At 42.6% G+C, this 15,386-nt stretch overlaps 1 protein-coding gene across 1 annotated transcript in view; it reads right to left on the bottom strand.

Annotated features, from left to right (window-relative positions):
• Window positions 1-134: 134 nt before the first annotated feature.
• APBB1IP (amyloid beta precursor protein binding family B member 1 interacting protein) overlaps window positions 135-15,386 on the bottom strand; it is a 48,761-nt gene continuing 33,509 nt past the window's right edge. The window contains exons 9-14 of the mRNA XM_082193788.1: window positions 15,148-15,291; window positions 11,981-12,091; window positions 6,966-7,064; window positions 5,804-5,921; window positions 4,805-4,896; window positions 135-2,546 (exon numbers count right to left, since the gene is read on the bottom strand). Coding sequence (XP_082049914.1) covers window positions 1,983-2,546; window positions 4,805-4,896; window positions 5,804-5,921; window positions 6,966-7,064; window positions 11,981-12,091; window positions 15,148-15,291 — 1,128 coding nt within the window. The 3' untranslated portion in view covers window positions 135-1,982. The remainder of the gene's footprint in view (window positions 2,547-4,804; window positions 4,897-5,803; window positions 5,922-6,965; window positions 7,065-11,980; window positions 12,092-15,147; window positions 15,292-15,386) is intronic.

Below are 15,386 nucleotides of genomic sequence, written 5' to 3'. Positions count from 1 at the left end.
AATTTGGTCTGCATTTTAAATGAATTGATCTGATACACCCTTCCCAGGCTAATAAATGGATTAGAACAGTCCCCCCCCCATGTGCTGCCAAATCTGTACTACAGTTCTCAGCTCAAAAAAATAGTACGAAACTGTGTAAAAAAATGTGTATTACTGGGTAAAAAGCATACAAACATGCCAATTTTCATGCAATTAAAATCAATAGATTGATACAGAAACAAGGTGGAACATAATTCTGAATCATTTCATGCAGAACTGACAGACAGGAAGCAGGCAAATCCATCCATTCTTATCTGGAATTATTGGAAGCAGAGTTAAGCACTCGCTCCTCTTCCCCCCTGCTTGCCATTTTAATTTCCTCGTAACCAACTCTCTTTGCTCTTGCTGTGCCACAATCATAGGAATTGTTTGTGACTGTCCGCGATTCAGCTTTGTACAAGAGGCACCCCAAATTCTGTAGTCTCCAAGGCAGCAGAGTCTGCCTCTTGAGGGTCCCATAAATAACCTTGGCACATGATAAATGGATCTAGAAACAAGGGTTCTTATTTTGTTAGAACAACAAAATCTCAACCCATCTGAGAAACACACAGAGTTAAGTTGACAAAGCATAGGGCAGTATGGGCAAATAGTTGAACTGCAGCAAGCACCACTTTTCTCATTTCAAGAACAGCTTTTGATCTAAGTACCATTTATAGCCAAGGTTCTTCCTAGTGTCTCTGCAACTGCATTGAAATATTTGGTTTGCAAGCTAGTTCTGCTGGTAAGCCATTTGAGGATTGGCCGCTGACAACTCTCCAAGGGTAGGATTTAGTCTCCATGCTGTCTGATTCTGTTTCCCAATTTTAGGCGTAACTGTTGTGCTCCTGAACTGAATGTTTAGAGAAGGAAAGCACTTGCCATTCCAAAGAATGTTTTGCGTATGCGTGCGCTACATGCGTCAAAACAAACTGTGTTGCTTGTTCATTAACTTTGACACTTTTATGAGGCATTGAAGAGGATTTTGTTCAGGAGCTGGCAGTCAAAACAAGCTCTGTCAAAATGAACACTTGGAAGATTAAGGTGAATCATAAATGATGAAAGAGGCGTAAGAACTCATAAATGCCTTAACGTATTCCGATCATCCTAAAATCTTTAGGCGACAAATATTTTTAGGCATCACTTAAAAGACAATTGCTAACTTGGTTGCTGTGGGAAGAAGAACTGAAACTTGCGTATCTTTGGCCTTGTGTTATATTGGATAAATAACCAGAGACATAGCCTGCAGATACGACAGCTGAAAGCAGCATTTTGGTTGGGATTTCTCACTTCAAAACAATTGAGGAAACAGGTGTGGCACATTATAGTCAGGACAACCTGTGAATAATAAAGCCTCAAGTGGAAGTGTTCACTGTTAACCAAATGGTTGGTTCTCGCTGTATCTAATAGTACTATCTCTTTAAAAAGTATGGGGTTGGTGGGTGGAATTGTTGAGACAGCTGTCACTGCAACTGTTGTAGTACTGTTTTCAGTCTCCTTATTTTTGCAAATCAGGTCATGCCTGCCCATACATTTGCCATACATTTACAGGGTAAGAACAGATTGTGCAATCTACATGAACACATGCCCAGGGAAAATCCAATTAAATAGCCTATTAAACCTTCAATTGATTAATATTAGTCAGCCTTTAATTTGCTATAAGGTTCTTTCCTCTTTTTTGCTAGATCCAAATCTCCTTGGGAATCTGCCTCTCCCTTGGGACACTTCCCAAGGGAGCTTCTAGTTGTGTTCTTCAGCCTCAAACCAGGAACATGGGAAGCCACCATTTCGGAACAAGTTGCAGGGGTGGGTAGGGGGGAAAAGCCTTGCTTCGGGATATGTTGGGATGCCTTTCTCTAGCACATATTCCTTTGGACCACCAGGAAGAGCTGTAGACAATTTACCTGGGCCACCCTCTCCCTGATCCAACTAAAACCGCACACTAATCTTCATTTAAACTGCTTGTTTCATGATGTCTCACCCCTCTTCTTTTGCAGTGCTTTCATTAAATCGGACATTAAGTCTCCTCCTTGTTCACCTGCATCTCCCCTTGGAGGAAGCCCACTTTGCCTAGGCCCTCCTGCCTGCCCAGCACTTTGTTCCTGTCTTTTAGGAGGAGGCGGAGGTTTCTTTCTGATAGGCGGAGGCATCGTGGGGGCAGAGACTGCAGGAGGTGGCGGCGGCGGCAGTTCTGGAGTGCCAGCGCCCACAGCAAAGGCAGGTGGTGGGGCTGGAATGAAATCAGGAGGATCTTCATAGTATTCAGGCGGCGGTGGCGGCGGCAAGTCCTCCAACGCAGTGGGAAGCAGTATTGATTCAGGGGGTGGTGGAAATTCATCTGGATCTGATGTGGCAATTGTGTTTCTTCTCTCCATATTTTGGGGCAGGTTCAGCGAACCAGTAAAAGCAGAAGATCGTCTTTGCGGAGGGGGTGGTGGGTATAGCCCACCAGGTTTACGGAGGTGTTTCGGTTGTGGCATGGGAGATGGTGGCGCTCGCCTGGTGTCAGTGGTGCCGTCTGGTTTCGTAACCTTTTAAAACAAAGGAAGCAATTTTCAAAATGAGAGGTGAATAGTAAAAGAAAGACCGCAGGTCCAGCATGAATTATGTCTTCCTTGGTTTCAAGGCAGCAGGGAGAACATATAACACTGGGATTTCCATTTGTGTCCATTTAGCAGTAAAAATAGATGCGTTCCAAAACTACAAGGATTAGTTTTTGCAAAACCAGACAATCTGAAAGACTCCCTCCTGTCTATGGACATTTAAGTTTACTTACAATCTCAGTGCCTCAAATTATATTACCATTTCCTGATACCCATTTGATGTAGAGAGATTCAGCGTAGGTACTATCTGTTGTGAATGTGAAGCTACAAGGAGTCTAAACAGAAGGACAACCTCCTGGCAGCCTGATAGAAAATCCAGCCTTTCCTCAAGCGTTCCAGGACTAGGAATCAGTTGCCAATTTTCATTTCAATGGTATAAACATTTGAAGCGGAACAGAAGCTAAGCAGATTGGCAGCTGAGTCTTACCTGAACATTTACAGTGTCCACAACAGGGGAGCAGCGGCTGTGTGACACAGACAATCCTGCCTTTCAACATTTTGCCACGAATCATCACCACCACCTAACAGCCTCTGCTGCCTGAGGCAGCTGGGCCACTCTGCCAAATGGTAGGGCTGGCCCTGCATTGACCTGGCATTGCACACAGCTATATTTCCTTGGCTTGCAAACACAGTGCAGTGCTCACATAGTGTGAATGCAGCTACTTTAGCCCTTACAACTGATATATTGCTTTGCTGAATTAAGCTCAGTGCTTACTGCATTCTCTTTAGCCTTCGGGAAATAGGTGCACTAAAAAGGCCTGTACACAGAGTAGTTAATACCTACTGTATCTCCTCCGGTCTGCACTTATATAGTCTGCTGGAGGCTGGTGACTGGAGCTTAACCTTGAATGCATTTTGCTGAGAACTGGGAGCAAGCTGGCTACTATACATTTTCCTGCCCTTTTGTACCAATCACAGCCACTTTCCCTCCACATTCTCTTATAATGAAAGATGACTGGAATGCCTTAACCTCTAGCTGCACAATGTACACAAACTGAACAGAAAGATAAAATGTTTGATCTTTTCCAAAGCATTTGTCACACAAGTTAAATGAAAGTGTCGTCTAGGCTAGCAGTTCGTTAGGTAAATGTTTGCCCTGGCAGAATATTAGGTGAGCTTGCCTTCACCATGTGGCTGCTAGACTATGTTCTTAAGATGAATAGAATCCCATTGGCAGTGTAAGGAATGTGCTCTCCTTTCATTTGCAGGTGGCAGCTGGTAGCTGTTAAGAGTTATGTCTGCATGGTAACCTTTAACTGAGTTCTAAGCACTTCCTGCTTCTAGTCATCTATAGAACGGTTTCTAGGTAGATCAAAAAACCCCTCAAGTCTCTCTTACATTGAGCATATGCGCACAAAATGGATAAGTGGAATGAATTGTTTCGGTTCAGTAAGTAACCAAGACAGGCTATTTAAGGAACAAACCTATTTAAAGGGTAAAGGGACTCCTGACCGTTAAGTCCAGTCGCGAATGACTCTGGGATTGCGGCGCTCATCTCGCTTTACTGGCCTAGGGAGCCGGCGTTTTGTCCGCAGACAGCTTCCGGGTCATGTGGCCAGCATGATAAAGCCGCTTCTGGTGAACCAGAGCAGCGCACGGAAACGAGCTCACCCCGTTGCGGGGATTTGAACCGCCGACCTTCTGATCAGCAAGCCCTTGGCTCTGTGGTTTAGACCACAGCGCCACCAAAGGTGCCCCAAAGTTTATATTTTGCACATCTCCAGTTCCTAATTCATTTACAGATACTTTGGCACAAGTGCTACAAGCCAAATGGAGAGCAAGGGTTCCTAAACTGGGCTCTCTGGACCACCAGTCCTCCATGAGCTTCATTTAGGTGGTCTAAAGTAGATGTGGTTGAAGATGGGAAATTACATTTCCATAGCACTAAATGTTCATATTGGTTTTTAATAGTATTCCTATTGCTTTTTATTTCCTACAAGCCATTTTATTTATTTATTTATTTATTTATTTATTTATTTATTTATTTATTTGATTTCAAGATTGACAAAAGAAGTACAGTACCTTTCGTGCATTACAAGGGCTGTGGGTGGCTGCAGCCAATGTGTGTAGACTTCTAGTCAAGCTGCAAGAATGCATGGACATTGCATGGACCTCTAGGCTTCCTGCCTACAGATATATTTATGTTAATGCTGAATTTACGATGATACGTTCAATTTAATTTGTACCTTTGGCATCTCAGCAGGTTTCTCAGGTTCTGAAGAATTTGCAGCAGCGAGGGTCGTGCTTTGGGGGACCTGTCCGTTAGCATGAGTACTACCTAGGATACACAGTTAAAAAGAAAGAAACAACAGGCTTGCAAAGCCAATTTCGAGTGATTAAAGGCAAAAATCATTCTTATTTTGAATCACGATCGAAATAATACACTAAGCTCCATAGGATACTAAAGCACCCTGTGAATAGTTCTGTATGTTGTTGATGCTTCTCTAAGGAGCTGCAGACGTGCCCTACTCCTGACAAACAAAGTAAGGGAACAAAGCCAAGAAGAAATCTCTGTGGCTTGAACTGTACTGTTCTGCAGAGGATTATGTGAACTTTTTCAGTTGGCCAGGAGTGTCATATCTTACTCTCCAGTTTAGGATATGCAGCAGCTTCTCTCTCTCTTTCCCGCCCCCCAAATAGTTCTTGAACTTCTAGTTTCCCTTTTTAGAAAACGTTGAACTGGCAAAACAAGAATATGTTTCAATGAGAATTCTTCAACCTTGGGAGCCCAGCTGTTGTTGAACATCCCTAGCCAGCTTAGCCAATTGTCAGGGATCCTGGGAGTTTTAGTGCAACAACTTCTGAAGACCCAAAGTTGAAGAGGCCAAGTTAAGGTATAACTAAAGTACAATCCAGAAGAACTTTGGTACATTTTTGGAACTATAGTACACCTGTGTCCAAATGTTAAGAACATGGGAAGCTGCCTTATACCGAGTCAGACCTACTGCTCCATCTAGCTCAGAATTGTCTACACTAAAGGCTCATCTACTTTTTCGCTTCTCCAGTGATTTCAAGGCATGAGCCCAAGAAGTTTTTCTCTTGTCCTACCCTTTCCCCCAGGAAAACTCGCTCCTTACCTCTGAATCAGACCAAATGCCAATCTGCAGAAAACCCAACATGCAGGATGCTCTTCCATAACTTATGTACGCGCACACACAATTTAACATTTACCATATATCATATACCTTTTGAAGATGATATTGCAGCAGTGGAAGATTGAACATTCCCTAACTTGGTCAGTCGAGAAGCTAAGCCAGCCTTCTGCACTGCGCGAGTGTAGTTATCATACAACGTCTTTCCATACTGAGAAAATAAGCACATATATACTGAAAATTACCACCAATGCCCCTTCAAAGGAATAAAAGCACACTTTCCTGCTTCCTGATGTTTTGACTAATACAACCAACCCTCCACAGAGATACTCTCCAGTGACTGGTACTAGGTATGCCTACAGCATCTAGTATAAATGTCAGTACTATAAAACTACAGGCGCAAGGATTGGTTTAAACACATCAGAGCAGATGGATGTCTAGAATCCAATACATTCGTAAAGTCATTTCCATTTGTTGGGTTCAGAGATCACCTACAGCCCATTCCATTAAGTACTGTATTTGGCAAGAGGCAATTTAAACCTTGAATCCCTAGGTTTACAATGGCTTAAATTCACACACTGGATGAACTCACTTGTGGACCTAGCCCATCCTATTTTATCTGCTTACGTAAGAATTCCAACCACACTCTTCTGATGCTTCATTCAGGGTGGTTTACAACACTGATCGGAGGAGGCTGGTGCATTAGGCCAACCAGGACTTACCCCTACCACACAAAATGTCTTGCTATTACACTTCTGCACCTTACCAGAAATGTGGTGAAACGGGGGTGGTAACATCTGGCATGATCATACAGAAGACTGGCTTGCTGGGTGGTTGCACATCATGGTGCGTTAGCAAACTATTACCTGAATTCACCCCTTGGCAGTACAGTCCATGCATGAGCTGATGCATGCTGCAAATTGGAAGAGCAACCTTCACCAGATAGGCATCCTGATCCACAGGTATAAACTATGTGTGAGCACATTACAATCTTTGTCTTGTTTTCCTTACTGCAGTTAGAACAGCTTATTCATAATTTTTCAGATGACTGATGAGACTTCTCTGGCTCCCACAACCTAATTACATTTGCAACTGTATTATCTCACATTTACACAAATGTCTATCCATTGTGTGCCTGTATTTTACTTGGAAAGGAACAAGAGTTATTTTTGTCCGTTGTGAAAATCAACAAATTATACAACAATTTTTTGTGTGTGTGTTTTAAAAAAACGACCGCACATCTTGCACTACATACCTTTGCAATTCTTATGCCAGTTACCCACTGATGTAGAGACTGCCGGTCATCACAGCACAAATATCTGATATACTGAGACTCCTTCTGTATCTGGGGATGCTAATAATAATAATAATAAATTTTATCATTAAAATAGATTGAAATTAAAATAAGTGGAAAGAAAGGGTGGTCTTACATTAGCGGGAAACAAATTAGACATACATCTGTGAACAAGTCACAAAATGCTTAATAACAAAATGCTGCTTATTATAAACTCATTTGTAAGGAGATATTTGTTGGGTGGAAGCTTAGCTTGAAACGGCCTACTTTCAACATGACTTCCAGCCAAGTAAATGTGAGGCATGTCACAGTTCTGAGCTTAGCATTCAGTGTGTAAATTGAGGTCTCCATTGAGGGTTGTCATCTGGCAGTTGTATAAGCTAGAAGATTAACATATCTGCAGTTTCCAAGAAGCAAGCAATTTTTTGAGAAGCATATGAAGTGGTCTCTGCTCCACATCCCCTAATTTAGGATTTCTGCGTCTCTGTTTAGGATCTGGTGTCAGCTTGCATACATATTTTCCCTGGTCCCAGTATTTTTTCTGCATACGTTAAAAAACAACAAATCCATCCCTGCCCCTCGCCGCCTCCTTACTATGTGTGTTAATTTTTGAGGTTGTCATGCATTAACTTCAAAGTACAGTATTTTTCACCCTATAGGACGCACTTCCCCCCCTCCAAATATGAAGGGGAAATGTGTGTGCATCCTATGGGGCGAATGCAGGCTTTCGCTGAAGCCTGGAGAGCGAGAGGGGTTGGTGCGCGCCGACCCCTCTCGCTCTCCAGGCTTCAGGAGAGCCCCAGCGCCAGCCCCACAAGGTCGGGGGACAGTGGGGAGGCGGAACGCCGCCATCCCGCTGTCTCCCGATGTGGTTTGGAGGCTGACGGTGGGGAGACGCATGCTTCTCCCCGCCGCCAGCCCCGCAAGCTCCGGGGACAGCGGGGAGGCGCAGCGCGTCTTCCCGCTGTCCCCGGACCTGGTCTGAAGGCGGGCTCGCAAGCGCCTGGGGGGGAAATAATTCCCCCCTTTATTTCCCCCCCAAAAAACTTGGTGCGTACTATGGGGCGAAAAATACGGTATAACCTTGTTAGTGCTTAATGGAAAATCTGCTTAGTGCTTAATGGAAAATGCTTAATGGAAAAGCTGCATAAAATGTAGACTATAAAAAGACATCTGATCATGAAGTCCAATGTGTTCTGAGTTCCGTATTTCATTCATTTACTGTTTAGCTAATTTATGTGCTACCCTTTAACAAAAAATATCCTGGGGTGAGTTTCATGACAAACTTGTTCCACCTAATCACTAGTACATGGCAGCAAAGGTAAACACACAAAACCTTGACCCAATTTGGCCCATGACACCTACTCCTTTTATAGCATATGGCAAATGTTTACTGAATGCATAAATTGTTCAGACTGTGGCAGGAATCCACCCAATACTCAGGTGAAAATGTGGTGTGATCTTTTAGAATAATCAAGTGAAACTTTATTACATAGCATGACAAAAGTCTGTAATTTTATCAGGACACTGTTGTAACAATTGTTTTTTCAAAATGTATCTTCTGCACCATGAAAAATGTAGGGCAACTAAAATGTTCGCATGCTAAGTAGAATGTTCAGTTCAATGCTGATGAGTACTTCCATTCTAGAAATGATTCTTCAGTCTTCTGTTGGGTCAGAGAACTTGGAATTTTGATGCGTTGCAAGTATCAGTTAAATCCAGCAGATGGCATCAGATACTTTTCAATTTTTAAAGATCTCTTTTAAACAAAACAAACATTACCGTGACCCTAACCTTTGCCGGTCTTCCTTAATATTCCAGATAATATACTTCATTATTTTTAAGAGGCTCCATAAGGAAGCAATGCAGATTTTCTGAAGTATTTTTAAATTCAAATATCTTCACTTGAAACTCCCCTCATGAAGCAGCTTTTCTTTTTAAAGAAATAAAAAGGCTGGCAGGGTTTTTGACACCCTTGCTGACGTGTAATATTTCGTTATACCCTCCAGTTCCTTTCTGAAGCATTCTTATTAGTTATTAGTTGCCAATTACAACATGAGGCAGGGCTCCCCTGTCTTAAGGTCTGCAACTCAGTGGCTACATGGCTTAGTGTGAAAGCTTGAGTGTGTGAGAATTCCTGCCCCCTTACATTCTCCAGTTGCTTTGACCTAAGCCATAGTTTGGCTTAGCATGTCCTCCAAACCTGGGCTTGCGGTTTGTCTCCTTCAGACAAACCACGAGCAGTAAACCTAAGAACAGGCTTCCTCAACCTCGGCCTTCCAGATGTTTTGAGACTACAATTCCCATCATCCCTGACCACTGGTCCTGCTAGCTAGGGATCATGGAGTTGTAGGCCAAAAACATCTGGACAATGCCGAGGTTGAGGAAGCCTGCCCCAAAACAAAACCTTGGTTATAGATCATGGTTTGTTTGAAGCAAGACAAACCATGAGACCCAAGTTTAGGTGACATGCTCAGCTAAACCACGGCATCTCTCTCAGAAGCTCTGCAGCAGTACCACCAAGATGTGGCTGGGATCTCCTCTTTGAGAAACTGCATATGTGTCTCAAGTGTATTCACTCTTAGCCATATGTACGAACTGGATTATTGTATGGAAGGGAGCGCTTTAGGAGAAGTAGCTATTTCCATTATAGCCTTTAAACTTTTACATTTCAAAGCAGAAGCCTACAAACACTTTGGTGCCTGATAGAAGCATTCTTATTTAGACAAACTTGCCCAGATGCTTAGAATGTTGGGGTAATTGTAATCTGTTTTGCTATTTTAGCTTTTGCATGTTTAATGTCTGGTTGTGGGGGGGCCCCCATTGATTTTGCTGTTTTATCTTTTGTAAATTGCTTTGAGGTGGTGGTGGTGTTTTTCACAATCAAGTTGTGTATGCTTTTTGTGAAACAATAAATACAAACTACTGTCCTGGTCATAAGCACATGGTGGGCATGACCTCCCATTAACTTGGAACAGTTCTCACTGAATGTTGGAACAGCTCTCATTGTTTGAATGTGTGATTATATTATCACCAGTCAAATACCTCAGTTTGTTTCTTTGCATCACATCAACCAGTTTGGAAGGGGAAGCAGGCTGGGATGCAACAAGACAAACTCCGGATTTCAGCTTTATGCAGTTTTTGAGTTTATTACACTACGAAATATATGTACCAGATACATGGACTAGCCCTAGAAGGCCAACATTAAAGAACATGGCAACACAATTCTCAAAAGCACCATCTGAAAGATGTCTCTAAAGGTTATTACCAAAGCCCAGCTGGATAGGCCGCAATGGCAGGTACTAAGGCGTGGAAATAGGGTATGATGATGCTATTGTGCCAGCTTGTTCCCAGGGCACCAATTCTTTCACCCTAGATTAATTCCACATTATGCACCATTACTCTCAGGTTACTCATGCAAAACCTGCGCCAATAAAGCATAATTAAATTCTCCTGGTATCAGACACAACAGACTGACTAAACGAGCCAATTTACATTTAGATTACCTTGCTACTGTCAACTGTGAATATATTTTTTATTTAAAAAAAATCTTGGGGTTAAGATTTTATGCTAGTGACTCTTTGAATTTTCAAAAGTAATGCCATAGTGCTCATAACTTGAACTCAAAAGCAAATGCTCCTGACAAGGCACTACCATACCCTAAGTTTTAGCAGGGTTTTCCGTGAAACGTGGGGATGCAAACACCTAGTTGTTTGTTGGCAAAAAAGACAGACTACAAACGTACTTGGAAGTTCCATTAAAATAAATAGGACTTAGTTCATTGCAACCAGGCCAAGGCCTGTACATAGCCAATCCTCAAAGCTCTGTGTCCCCTATGCATAACTGTTCATTTAAAATCAGTGCAAATTGGGATTTATCATTCAAATATTTCAACAGTTCTGGAGTCTGCCAGGCTTTACAGCCAGACTAGATATGATGCAGGATATTCAGTTCAAAAGATCCTCTGCATTTTAAAAAAGTGTTAATAGCAGCTGGGAGCCTGGGAAACTGAAGAAACTTGGTGTGTAATGTGAAGTGTATCATAAGAAAAACTTTTATACTTCAATAATTTAAATCAGGATCATGGAGCTTGGGGAGGGACTTAGCATTCCCACCATGCCATTTTTCCAGTCGACATTCATCTAAAACTCCATTTCACACTGTCATACCTAATTTGTGTTGCAATCCTGGAAGCCAAGACCCAAGTCTGGGGCAAGTACTGTTGGATTAGAAAACCCCAGCAGAGATTTAAAATCACAAAACATGAAGCAAAGAAAAGAAAAGCATGGAAATATAAGTTGTAAAAACTTAAAAATGTGCTCTTCTGTTCGAGTCCCCAAATGTCCCCTTTTAAAAGCTTTTCCCAAGCTAATCCACACCCCAAAGCACAGAGATAGACCACACCTTTGGTAAGTCATAAAATGGTTTACCTACAAAAATCTTCAAAGGTCAGATTCATGTGCTTTCCCATGCAGCAGTCAGAAAAGATGCACAGGCAGCCATAATATGATTTAATTACAAAAGGTAAAAGTTTCTAAACTATTGGTAAAGAAAAAAACCACTAGTTTCAGACTCTGATCTGGTCGGAAACAAAAGAGGCTGGTTAAAGCCATGCAGAGCTCCTTACATATTGAGTCACATGGAAAAGAGGAATATTATAAAGGCTTGGTGACCTTTTCCTCTCAAGGTAGGAAGTGGCATAGGCTTAGGCTTAGTCCAGACAGGACAGCTTACTCTATGGCTTAAGGCCTTCATTGATTAGATTCAAACAGGCTAGAGTTATATGAGGTTGAAACCCTGCTATTTCCCTCTCTTACCTTTGCCCTCTAAAGATTGTTTATATCCAGAAACTCTAGAAATCTCGCTTCCATTTCTAGGCTCTAACTAGAAGAGTTTTACAGAACAACAGGATTGCACTACAAATGTGACACATGCTTACAACAGCCACTCCAGAATGCATGATCTTTTGTACCTACCTTTAAGACAAAACAGTGGTCTGTAGGTGCCTTATACTTTGCTTTGTACTGAACACCGTAATAAACATTTACGTTCTCAAACTGTATGAAGCAAGCCAAATCCCGAGATGTCTGCAAAATTAAAGCCAAACACACCATAAATTATTATAAGTAAAGGTAAAAGGTAAAAATTTTATGAAATTACATTATCACACTAAACAAGGTCGTCAGGTTAGTCTGATCCTGTTTCTTAATGCAAAGACTTTTAAGATAACAACAACAGAGAGAATATCAGACTTGAGGCTTTTCCTGAGCTTTCAAGTTAAAAATGAGTAGCTGCACTAAGATTTACATCAGAAGCTGGTTTGTGTACTGATTTTCTGTGTAGCCTTTTTATTTCCTAATTCGGTACCATGAACTTTCCTAAATAGATTTCTTATCCACGTATTCTAACACAATCTGAATTTAGTTTCCTTTGCAGAAGGGTACGCAAGTTACTGTGATCCCCTGGAACCAATGTATCCTTAGATGTTTCTATAATGGCTGTGTAAACACAACACCTTTAAAACACATTCAAAGCACATTCTTCTGCTCAAATACTTAAGGGCGCAGTCTGCATTGAGGCAACACCGGTTGTTGAAATTCTGCGCCCCTAATAATTTTGCACCAAGGGAAATCGCCCCTGTGGCCTCCACAATGCTAAAACACTGGGTGGATCATCACTTTTAGGGGTAAAATACAATGCCTACATGTGCAAGAAAACCACATATATAATTCATGTTCACTGGAAAATGCCAGCATGGGTTCAAGCATATTTATAAAATAATGAATTTTTCTCCAGTCACGTTCAAGGTTTATTTGTATACAAGTGCAAAGTTGATCTGTGATTCTGCTCCAGGCTGCATCAAAAGGGCAAATCTCCCTCTCGCCTCTAGTAGCCTTTTGTCTAGTGCTGTGAAATAGCCCTTGCTTGTTCTCAGCGGGTTGCCATGGCAACAAAGTTTTTCTTACTAGTGCAGTGGCGCACCCAATTTCCGAGCTAAGGAACTGTGAGTAAACGACATAACACAGGCATTCATGTGATGCTTCTTTAATGGAAATGGAACACAGTCTCAGAATTCTTCCTGACTTTGGCTATGCTTTAAGCCAACTGATGACAAACTAGATGCGGCGTTAAATAGGTATTTGCATTTAACATGCACATTTATAAAGACTGCAAATGGAAGCTCTGCTGGGGGGCGGGTCTAAATAGCCATGGCGACTGCAGCAAGAGTCCCTCCTCTGAAGTTCTTTGCAATTTTCTCAGCTCCGCAGCAAGGAAGCAAGGGTTAAACTCACCCTCCACACCTGATGCTATCCTGATAACTATCACAACCTCACCTGTGCCTTCTATTTGTGTTTTAATACTGTTAACCCCCCCCATCATCCACTCCAAATGGCTTCCTCCCAAATCAGCTTTTCCTGGACTGAGGATGGAGGAAAGGTGTGTTAGGAGTTCAGTTATGTGTCATTAGGACTCAAGAGAAAAGCATGCTTGTAGACCTTAAGGACACAAAGCTAGGAAGGGCAGGGCAAGTTGTCAGTGGGGGTGGGATTTCAGTGCCATGCACTGTTCATGACCTCTTCCATAACTGAATTAAGCGGAGCCCAGTAAAAGGTGCAAATAGTGAATTCGCATCTTTACAGGTCCCAGACTGTAACGTGCTCTGTGATGTTTTAAGTGAAGAATATATGCACACATGTTACTGGCAGAACAGAGATATGTCCCTCCAGCAGTGGATTGCTGTTCACTTTCCTTATGTATTTCTGGATGGCAATTCAAGGTGAATTTTCTGATGTGATACTGCCAGGCTGTGCCCATTCACTTCAACAAAATGTGTGTGAAAAGAATGGAAATGCCATAGTACAATACTGGATTGCACCCTCAGACTTGGATCCACGCAGCAGTGGATCCACCACAGGCCTTCTGCTCAAGTGAGGACCTCCCCCCACCCCCTCACCAATTTAAGCTGATTTCCACCCTCCCTCCAGCTATAGTCCCCTTTACTGTCCCTTATGCATTTGCGGGAGGGGGCACATGGGTGGCAACCATAGGAAGCTCAAGCTTGTTAGTAATATACCAAAACCATAGATTCAGAGAATCCCTTTGCCTCTGGGGGGGGGGGCGGGACACCAAAACCAAAGGAGAGAGAAAAGGGATTCATTGTCTCCCCTCAAGAGCTACATCCTAGGGACGCGGGTGGTGCTGTGGGTTAAACCACAGAGCCTAGGACTTGTCGATCAGAAGGTTGGTGGTTCGAATCCCCACAATGGGGTGAGCTCCCATTGCTCAGTCCCAGCTCCTGTCCACCTAGCAGTTCGAAAGAACGTCAAAGTGCAAGTAGATAAATAGGTACCACTCCGGCGGGAAGGTAAACGGCGTTTCTGTGCGCTGCTCTGGTTTGCCAGAAGTGGTTTAGTCATGCTGGCCACATGACCCGGAAGCTGTACGCTGGCTCCCTTGGCCAATAAAGTGAGATGAGTGCTGCAACCCCAGAGTCGGTCAGGACTGGACCTAATGGTCAGGGGTCTCTTTACCTTCACCTTTATTATACAAAGAACAATCTTTGGTAGAAAAAAGAACAATCTTTGATAGAAAAAAATGCATGGCAGATATGCTAAAGGAAGGAAGGAAGGAAGGAAGGAAGGAAGGAAGGAAGGAAGGAAGGAAGGAAAAGAAAGAGGCTATCAAAGCCAAATTTGATACTTTCTCTAACTTTCTCTTTAGCCTGCCTTGAACAATGGCAAGACTCTTCTGCTTGCCTTGTGCCAAAAGAAAACCCTGAGTGTTTGCAAACTGTTGAGATACGTTTCCATAGGGAACTAGACGAAAAGTAATGGCACCTTTTTACTTTGAATGGGCAACTGCAGATTTGGCCTTTTTAGTTTCCTTTCATGTCTGGGTTTTAAAGAAACGAAAGGTTTTTTTAATCTAACTGGAAAAACAAACCTGGAGGGAGTGGGGGGTGGGGGTAGCCCCCAAGGAGCTCAGCAACTCTATTCTAATATTTGCACAAGTGCTGCAGCCCAAAGAAGGACCCCTCTCAGGTGCACCAGATGCTGCCCTTAGAATGTCACCTCGGGATTTCTTTACTTTCACCTTCATGAATTGCTTTATTGCCTGAAAGGATTTCTTTGACTTGCCTGACCTTGGTCTTTCCTTTGGGTACGTAATAAATTCCAGAAGCTCGCAGGAGAAAATAACGTCTCTTCCAGGACTTCTTCCCGTCTTCTTTTAAATAAAGGGCCCCTTCAACTTCTGGTACAATGACAGATGTGCCACAGAAGCTTTCCTGTGGAGTGAAAATGGGGTTAGACAAAACAGAAGCGGAATGCAGGAAACGTTAGACCCAGCTAGCTCAGTTATGCCTGCACGGGCTGGCAACCA

This window comes from Podarcis vaucheri (assembly GCF_965113315.1).
Source record: "Podarcis vaucheri genome assembly, chromosome: 12".
NCBI lineage: Eukaryota > Metazoa > Chordata > Lepidosauria > Squamata > Lacertidae > Podarcis > Podarcis vaucheri.
Note: the sequence above shows the minus strand (reverse complement) of the source record. Positions and strands in the feature narration are given on the sequence as shown.